A 9,779-nucleotide genomic window follows, 5' to 3' on the forward strand; every position below is an offset into this window, starting at 1 on the left:
AGTGTGGTGATAACAGAAGTTCATCACCAATAGCATATTTTTAATCATCTATGTCACCAGCATCCTCGTTCTCATTGGTCGGTTCACAGGCTGAAAAGTCGTGATTGGCCAAGTGTCCCTCGGGACAGGCCTCGCACGTGACGTCATCCTTTAGGTATTCTCCCTGTGCACACCGCACACACACCCAACAGCAGGAGTCTCCACGCTGGGTCACCTTTCTCTCACCGAGGGAGCACGGATCGCTGCACACCGACTTCGGGATGCCTTCTTCTGAAAAAACTGTCCCTTCTTCATCGCCTGGAGAAGAAGTGTTGGTCTCATTCTCCCTAGCGTGCCCTGGCCAGTGTATGTGTTGCGGGTTGAGATCAAGAGGGTTGGAAGAAAAGCCGTTCCATTGCCCAGCGGGTCGAAAGCGAGTGTTCCCGCCTTTGGTGTGGACGGAGAAGATGTTGTATCGTTCGGGAAGCGAGAGCGGAGTGATCCGTGTGGAGTCAAAGGTTACCTCTTCACCATGAGCCACTGTGGTTAACAACAGTATGATCACGTGTCTGTAACTCTCGCGAGTTTACGATCTGAAGTAATTGGTTATTATTGATCCTGAAGAAGACTTAAGTGATCGTTTTAAATTTGGTCCGTGTGCACATTTTATTATTAGTGTCGGAAGAAAGTTAAGAATTGTACAAAAGACATGTTTACATGACAGTCGATATTCTTTTTTGGTAATGGTACGGTTACAATAGTCGAAGGTCATCGTACGAATTTGTATTTTATTACCTGGATGTCTATCATTAATCGACGTATGTGCTAGCAATAATTTGTGATACGCGAGATGTCGTGGCAGTTTGTAGAAATAATCTATCCATGCAGACAATAAGTTAATCAACATGAAATCAACACAGCTGTGTAATGAGTCCATACCTCCAAACGTCACGTTGGCGATGAAGTTCATCAGGAGTTCTGTATCCAGGTTCTCCATCTGCGGACACAGGCGGTGGCCATGGCGTCCGCGGGGGCACACCTCCTCATGCATGTCGTGTAACGCACTGGTTACAACTGAGACCGCATCCTGCACTCCACGTACCCACTTGTGTTGAGACACTGTGATATCCTCTTCACCTGTTAGCGTGTCAGATATATACAAACATAAGGTGGTATCTCACTACACTTTGGGCACTGCGGGGTTCGAAACATTACGAAATGAATTTAGAAGATAAAGAACGAATGTTCTTACGTTTTGTGTATTTGGTTGACTTCTAAGTCAAGCTTTTACGTATTTCGCAACATCTAAAAAATCGGCGAAAATAACACAACAGTGTCGCAGTGAACGAACCCCGCAGTGCTGCACCTGTGCCACAAGTGCAGCGAGATACCATCTTTAGATAAATGAAATTCGAAAACGTTAAACTTTGTAATTTTTCACAACATCGCTGTAAGTCCCCTATCCCATAGTCAACGGGTTTTGGCCGTATTTGTGTCACTCAGTGGCAGAGCAGCCTTACCTGTACATGTGCAAGGTTCACCTACGCCCCCTTGCGACAGTGACTCGGAAACGCACTGGACGTGATGCTCCCAGTACTCTCCAAACCACGGGTTCCTCTTGTTGTTATGCGGTCTAAGCTTGGAGAAGTACTTTGCAAACTCTACAGTGTTAAACAGAAAATGACCACCACCAAAATCAAATTATGACCACATGATAAGCTATAGATGTTACAATGAATCAACTAAGTAACAGTGTAAGTATGAAATGAAAACGTAATCATTTAACGTCCAGAAACTGTAAAAAGTTAGTTTGTTATGTAACGTTTTGGCTTTTTAACATTAGCTTAGATAATTTAAATTTGCATTCCACTATGCAGTGATTCTGATTTTGGTAGCCTCAAGAGTGTCTCTCACAACAGTATTGATACATTTCTTTATCCTACTTAACAACAAGATATTTCACTAAAGCGACGACCTCGCTACGTCCGCTGAGCAACCTAAAATTAGCCAGGACGTAGACTATAGACCATTCTTATTTTTCACACGACATGGAAGCTGCTCATAAAAGTCGTATGAAACACAATAATTTTTTTTCAAAGTCTTTGCCTATGAACGGAAGACTAGTGTTCAAAGAACCATTAGGGATTGCTAAATGATCGCTAAAGACGTCTTCACGCTTGCAGGTTTGGCCACTGTACGAGCTCGAGTGCTCAAGGATCCCGGAGTAAGAGTTTCTACTAAAACATCTTTTGTCCATTGTTTGCTTTAGATCGCTTCGCGAAGGCTATGTAGTGGGATGTGGGAATGGGTTGGGGTGGGTGTGGTACTTTACCTTCCAGCTGTTCCGACTCACGGTCATGGGCGAGAGTGATAACGCTCTCCCCACAACTGGACGTCAGGACGTCATCTCTGTGCCAGGTCTCCCCGCCAAGCCACACAAAGTGATTCACAGCGCCCATCCTGAAAGCAAAACATACAGAGTGCGCCCACAAACCGTTTGTATTAAACATGTTGTTACACAACTGTTCCCCTGTAGGCATTGACAACAAAGTTCAGGAAGCTACGAAATTTTGCTAGTAAAGGAAAAAAACAACATTGCAGAGACCTGAAAGCAAGGAACATCATGGTCAGAAAAGAAAGTATCGGAGCTGAAGATGCATTTTAGGAAAAGAGGCGAAGAAAGTCCAGGAGAGTGTCTAGACCACTGCAACAGCAGCAGAATAGTGATGATAATGATAATGCTGTTGATAATAATGCTGCTGCTGCTGATGTTAACGTTGTTGTTCATATTGATGCTGCTGATATAGTTGATGCTGCTGATGTTCCTGCTGGTTTTGTCGATGCTGATGTTGCTATTGATGATGATGATGGTTTTAATGATTATTATACTGATGTCGATACTTCTGATGCTATTGATGATGATGGCGAAGTCAATCCTTTCTCATCCTTCCTACTTCCTTCTCTGGTTCAGTACGGATTCCAACATTTTCAAACGTGAAACAATGAAAGCTTATATATATTCTGACATTATGATACATGGCGCTCACCTTTCAGCGGCAGAGAAAAGACTGCTGGCCTGTCTGTCGGTACTGAACACCACCACTCCCACCGCACGTGCGTGCTGCAACAGCCCTTCTATAACCCGGTCCATGTCAGCTGCACCCGCATCTCGTGGAATCTTCTGGTAAGTTGCCATGCAAATACCTTGACGAAAGCCGCCAAAAAACACATACCAAAAATTTTAAGTCACGTTTTAATCAACTGCAAGATGTGGTATAAAGGGAAAAGGCAATGATCTTTCCAGATGAAATATCTTGCACAAGGATAGGGGTGGGTACCGGTACAGAAAATTCAGGTCCAGGTCCGGTTCAGGTCCAGGAATCAGGTCCGGACCTGAACCTGGACCTGATTCATTATGTGAAAACGTATGAATGGACGATACTAAAAACAATGGTCCATTTTGCTGCAAAGATATCTGTTAAGTGTAGTATTCGACTCCACTGGCGTTTTCAAAATCCTACAAGGCTAACTGCCTCTGTACGATTGAATGTAAAAGTTGGTAAAATGACTATAGAGTCCACTCTGCTTCGCTCATGCTATTTGCCTAGACCGGTAACCCCGAAAACATTTTCCAATCGGTTCAACATCCGGTCCCCGAATTTTTTCAGGTCCGGTTTTTCTGGACCGGTCCAATGACAAAAACCGGTTTTGTACCGGTACGCATGAAAGTACAATAAAGGTATTCATTCATTCATTCGTTCGTTTCTTCGTTCCTTCGTTCATTTATTTGTTCGTTCTTTCGTTCGTTCATTCAATAATTCATACATACATTTGCTCGTTCGTCCATGATCTAGTTTACCAATCGCTCTTGAATTCTTTTCCTTTAATACAGAAAAAAATCTGTACCTCTTCCAGACTTCTTAGCCTCCTCTAGAAAGGCATCTGCGTTCTGTTCGTAGTACCTCCCCTCAGAGACGACCAGAGACACGTAGTTCCAGCCTAACTCCTGCACGATGTCGGCCAAGACGGCGGCCTGATTTGTCTCTGATGGCGCCGACTGGAAAAAGTACTCAAACTCCGGTAGGAGACCCGAGGTGTCGGGCGAGAAGGAGATCTGAGGCACCTGGAGAACAACATGTCATTTTTTTTTTTACAAGAATAACTCTATCATTGCTTACAAACGCACTGATATAAGACGAGGATTTGCCCAAAGTGCCAAGTTTTGACTGTCTAGAACATTGTAAAAAAGATAGTAACTGTAAAATGTTTCATCATGTTCGGGCATTTTTACCGGAGCCATCGCATTCATTGGTTCTCAAGATTGGTATTAATTGTTTCTGGTTCTCGATAAGTTTACCGCCATATGCTAGAACGCATAGGACGATGCTAGTCTTTCCCGGTCTTGTCTTGACCTGTGTGCAAATCCGGGTGGCCGATTCATCGGAATTTGAACCACATGTAGTGGATGCATGTGTAGACCTCTACACCATGCGGACACGACGCAGTAGTGTCTATAAAATGGCGTATTCTCTTTTAAATGTTTTAATGTTTACCTTGAATAACCCCAGAAGCTCGGCGACCACTTTTACGGCCTCGGTGCGACTGGTGGGCCCAATGACACAGACCGGTTGTTTGTGTTTGCGGCCGTGATGAGGCCTAGAACCGTCAGCACAGAAGGCGTCATCTGGCCCTCTATCCCGGTGTACAAACGTCATGGCTCCCTGCACACTCCGTAACGGATCCTTGCACGTGTCAAGTATATGAGCGCCTAGACTGATGCCTATAACCGATAAGAAACAAATTGGATGTAAAAGATCGTGTCCCTAGATTTTCTTGGTTATACGTTGAAAATGACAAGCTCGTTATGGATAGGTATTTGGTGTTGTGCGGTCCCAATTGTTGGCGGTCGCGGTCGCGTTGGCCAGTTTGTCGTTATGAAGAGGTTGCTTAATGCTTACGTCAATAAGAAAAATGTTCGGGACCGAGTAAAAGCGATTTGACTGTTTATACAGATATTTCTAAGTTGCAACAATATAACATTGTTTTATTCTCTTAACATTTAATATGTTTCTATTGCTTCTTAGATTATGTAAGGGATTCTATTGTCAAGTGACCTACCATTGGCATTTCAATGCTACCTTTACGTGAAAACAATCCCAAAGCGCAATATCGTTACCTGGTAGTATCTTGCCATCTCTGTTGACTTGGTCGATGGCAAACAGCATGGCCTCCAGAGCCTGAACCCCGGGTACCGACACATGCCCGCACGTCCCGTCCGGCCCGGGCTCGTGTAGCGGGAACAGGCCACCCAGGATCACGTCTCCCTCCAGGAGAAGTCTCTTCTCACCGTGTTCCCGGGATGAAACCACGCGTAGAAGTGACAAACAGCATATAAAGACCAGTTCAAGGCACGGTCTATGTTTTCCCCCAGCCATGGTGCTTCCTTGCGGCTTGGAACCAAGAAGGACTTCTGTCAACCTAAGCGTATGCTGTGTCCTCGGTGCCCGCTATCACGTCAAATAACTTCCTTGTCAAATAATTGCCAGATGATGTACTGCGCTTTTGCAGGGTTAAGGTTCGGGTTTTGTTAGGATTTAATCCTCCACAGCGCGATCCCTCTAGACAATATTCGCCGGAATTCTCCTTGACAATTGTAATGTACCACAAGTTTGTAAAGCACTTGTCTTCTTTTAGGTGTACTGGAAACCCACAAGCAGTATCAGGACAAATATCTGACGGGACAAATATCCAATTTGACTCCGGAACAATGACGAGTAAATTTGATAATTCAGGACTGCCCTACACCATATGGTTCGCCCGGCCGAGGTCATTTTCTGGCCAATTTAGAGCTAACTACGCGTGAAATAACCGTCTCTGCATGTCACCCTCAATTACTGAGTAGATATCGTCAAAGTAGATCACGATATATAGATAATGATGAGTGACTCTCCAACACGCACGGAGAAAGTGTTTTGCGTATGTTTACAGATGCTGAAATAACATATGAAATCTTAAGCTGCCATGTATTTCGTAACTCTACTGTAACATGCATGTTTAACATCAACTCAGTCCCCAGCATACAGTAAAGATGTTATCCCCCAAAGAACAACTAAAGACTCTCGAGCTTATATTCCCTTGAAATTTGTTGTTTTGTGAACTTCTTGTTCATTTCTCTTGAAGGTTCATCTTCAATAATACCTGGTCTGTTCTATGCACATTATGGATGAAACACTGCGCCTGCGGAAAACTCTGGACTCTGGCCAATTCCATTTCCTGCTACTTTCTTCTCCCCTCTGGTAGCATTGATCCACCTTCCCGCACATGGCTCTCGAGGCAATACCTTAAGGTATCAACCCTGCCTTTCCTGGCTAAGAAAAAAGGTATAAGGGCGCCTTGCTTATGAATTTTAATTAGCTAACCTAATTTGTCACTGGCCAATCAGCACATTTCGAATAAACAGCGTACGTCGCGTTATGCCAGTGCTGTCATATTGCTCTTGAATATCAATGATGCGCCTTCATGGTGCCCTTGGACAACACGAAGGCATTTCTCTGATTGGCTAACAGTTGGTTCGTGGCCACGCCCCTGATACCGTTTTTCTGAAGCTGGAAAGGCAGGGTTGATATCACAAGACATTGCCGCGAGAGTAAACCCTTTGTGGGAGGGTGCCTTAATAAAACTTCTTGTTAATTTCCCAAGTGTGCCCTGAACAAAAAATGCTAAATTGAGTAACTAGGGATGCACACAACTACAAACAAATAAACAAACGGACAAACAAAACAAGCAAACAATCAAACACATCGAATGACTGCAAAATCTCGGTTTTCACGGAGGTAAATATCACATGCCCCATAGGAGACATAACATGTGGTTACAGAAGATATGTGTTTTGGTCGTGCCCCACTAAATGACCCACATTACCGTAATAGTGGGCTATCCAAAGCCTCTCCATATGCCATCATAATAGTACTGGAAATGGCACACAGACATTATGCATATATGTGGAAATAACAGTTAAGAGTAGGAAATAACAGTGAAGAGTGATGTACAAGCTGACCCGGACAACAGCTTATTATGGTTAGTGCTGTGTAATTCACCGTGTAATGGCTTTCTTTTTTGGAGTCCCCAGTGGTTTTATATCCGGCTTGCTATCGGTGTGCATGCAACTCGACATGCAGCATGCGATCTTAAAGGTTTATTATGTAACATTTTGGACCCGAAATTCTTGAGAATAAAACCTTTGTGTGATAACATATGCAGCCTGTTTTTAGCATATTCAAATCGTTATCTAGTCTTTCTAGTGCTTGTGTATGATAAATATATAGCTAGCTACACAACGTCTGGCTACATTTTTGAAACCGTCATAGAATAAACATTCCGTTGTAAACAACAACATGCTGTACACTGCTAGGTCCCGTAGAACTGGCCAATTAGGTACACAAACACACTCAATATTAGGTAGATAACAGCATATGTTATCAATAACTTCTTTGAAACACTTTTCAATGTCTCTCCCGTGAGGGTAGAATGCAATTACAAATTCAATTTATTTTGTAGGGCATCAATAAAGTGGGGTTATGATTTCATCAAACAATACGAAAATCATCATCATCGTTCGGCTGCAGCGCAGGCGACTGCAAGCCTCCTCCAGTTCCGCCTATCGGCAGCGAGCTGGCGAAGCTGCCTGGGGGTGATCTGGTGATACGAAAATACTTTAATACTTTTAACATTGTGATTATCCTTCCACATCATAGCTAATTTTTGATTGAATTAAGACCTTTATTGTACGTTTAAGCTCTCTAACAAGCTAAGTATATTTCGAGGTGAAGAGACTGATACAGTTCCTAGTGATTCTATGTAAAAAAATTGTGCAAGGTGAGATACAAAACTTAAACTTCAAAGTCTAAATTATGTTAAATTTAGTATGTACAAGTTTACCTTCTGTTTAACAGTTGTGAATATAAAGGAAATGGAGTTGAAACTGCATGGTTTGTCTAATTGCACGAGGAATGCAAATCTTTAATCTTTATGAAAGATAAAACATTTACCGGTACTGAAACGTTTAGTCTTGAACGAAACAGAATTTTTTATTATTTTGCGACTGGTTCATAGAAATAACTATTTCAAGTTACAGCCAATATTCCATCGTCTAGTACGTTTTTATGTTTTACTGAGAAGAAATAGGCCAGGGATGAAAAATGCCTGTCCGTACGTCCATTATTCATGATGAGGAAGTAACAGGAAGGGTTTTATCTGGTCTATCCGAACATCCGCTTCGTCCTTAGGATGACCGAAGAAACAATCGATCAACGGCATAATTGGCTTACGGCTCCCGGCGGTTCTGTCTGCTGCAGTTTGGGTCTAAACCGCTAGGTTGCTTTTCCAGTTTCCTTACATTTCCCTACAAATATGGAAGGTAACGTTTGCCCGCCGAAAAGCATAGTTTTGTTTTTGCCAGTTACTCCATACATACGATGGTAACTTATTTTGCAATTTTTGCCATTAGTTTGCACATATAATTGCTCGCCACTTAGATTTTCTCTTTTGTACCATTTATAAACGTAAGATTGCTGCATTTTCGTCAAGGTAGGAATTGATGTTTACCGATTTTTTTTATATTTTACATATCTTTTTATCTTTATTCAGTGGCGTTGTTTGACTAGCTTGTAGTACGATACTCGTCAATTAAACGCGTATTAAATGAACATTTCGTTTGTTGACAGCTCCTACTGTGCACAAGAGACGACATCACAGTATGGCAGTCTGAGATAGACATTTGATAAATCGTTGTTTTCTTACGTTAAGCCTTATCAAGTTCTTGAAATAGAAGATTCGCCTTGAGCTTTAGAAGATGGAAGATATGTACTATTTATTAATAACCTTGTTATTGATTCATCAGTGTGTGACACCCTCTGGAGCACATCCTATGTTGTATTTTGTTTCTTGCATATTGCGATACAGGATATATGAAAACAACAAATGAATGTTCTTAAGTAAACGTATCCACATATAAACATAGAACTCTCAAACTATGAATCTATTATGGCTTATTTGATTTTCAGAAATAAAATCAACGCAATTTTTTAAAAATTTTCAAACAACTGTACAAACGTTTTACTAAGTATTTTGAAGAATGTATTTTGATTATCAATAAAAGCTTTTATGTTAAAGCATTTTCCCATGATAATGATCATGAAAACAAGTAAAGAATAGGAATTCTCATTACTTGCGTCGCTGTTGTTGCCTTACACTAAAAGACGTAGACCGACTTTTTGCTTCTTTTGTGTTAAAACATGTTCCACACATACAAAGAAAAAGATTCTTCCAGCCGCAAATATCAATCTCAGGCCCGGCCCTTTATTCTGCCACGTTCCGCTCATTTTTCTTTCATTCTACCGGGCCGCGGGAGGCGAAGACTGGCGCGCTGCTGGGACCGACTTATCAAGCTGGCGCCAGCGCACCGGCGTCTGTACCTCCCCGCGCCTCGTGGTCCCTCCCAGGCCCTCCTCACCTGATAACCCTCCGGTCAGGGAAGACCGACCTGCCCCCGCACACGGGGAGAACCGTTATACGTCGGAGCGAGGGAGGATGTGAAGGGTTTACAGTAACTTTGATGTCAGCCCTAAGGGTTAAGATAACGTTTGAAATGTTTGATTCAAAAGCGATCTCCTCTCATCACACGCATCTCGAGGTATATGCTTATCATAGCTTTGTCTTATCTACATTGCACCCGCCTGTTATGCTTCAAAAGTGATACGATCTGAAACAAGATGTGTGTGATGTTTCTGGTTCTTTTAGAT

General features: G+C 42.5%; 1 protein-coding gene across 1 annotated transcript; it reads right to left on the reverse strand.

Annotated features, from left to right (window-relative positions):
* Positions 1-6: 6 nt before the first annotated feature.
* On the reverse strand, positions 7-5,860 carry LOC118422131 (metabotropic glutamate receptor 4-like). The gene is made up of 8 exons (XM_035829648.1): positions 5,156-5,860; positions 4,533-4,759; positions 3,886-4,102; positions 3,027-3,183; positions 2,312-2,439; positions 1,500-1,640; positions 919-1,116; positions 7-519 (listed from the first exon to the last, which is right to left on the reverse strand). The coding sequence occupies exons 1-8, from the start codon at positions 5,412-5,414 to the stop codon at positions 41-43; spliced, it is 1,806 nt and encodes a 601-aa protein (XP_035685541.1). The 5' UTR covers positions 5,415-5,860; the 3' UTR covers positions 7-40.
* Between the last annotated feature and the right edge of the window lie 3,919 nt (positions 5,861-9,779).

The sequence above is a fragment of the Branchiostoma floridae genome, chromosome 9 (assembly GCF_000003815.2).
Source record: "Branchiostoma floridae strain S238N-H82 chromosome 9, Bfl_VNyyK, whole genome shotgun sequence".
Classification (NCBI taxonomy): domain Eukaryota; kingdom Metazoa; phylum Chordata; class Leptocardii; order Amphioxiformes; family Branchiostomatidae; genus Branchiostoma; species Branchiostoma floridae.

Bases quoted from the DNA above. Each gene is read 5' to 3' on its own strand.
- LOC118422131 (XM_035829648.1), bottom strand. From the start codon at position 5,414: ATGGCTGGGGGAAAACATAGACCGTGCCTTGAACTGGTCTTTATATGC. The intron at 1,641-2,311 runs GTAAAGTACCAC...TTAACACTGTAG, and splicing joins TGAGTCGGAACAGCTGGAAG to AGTTTGCAAAGTACTTCTCC. The intron at 1,117-1,499 runs GTAAGGCTGCTC...ACACGCTAACAG, and splicing joins TGAACCTTGCACATGTACAG to GTGAAGAGGATATCACAGTG.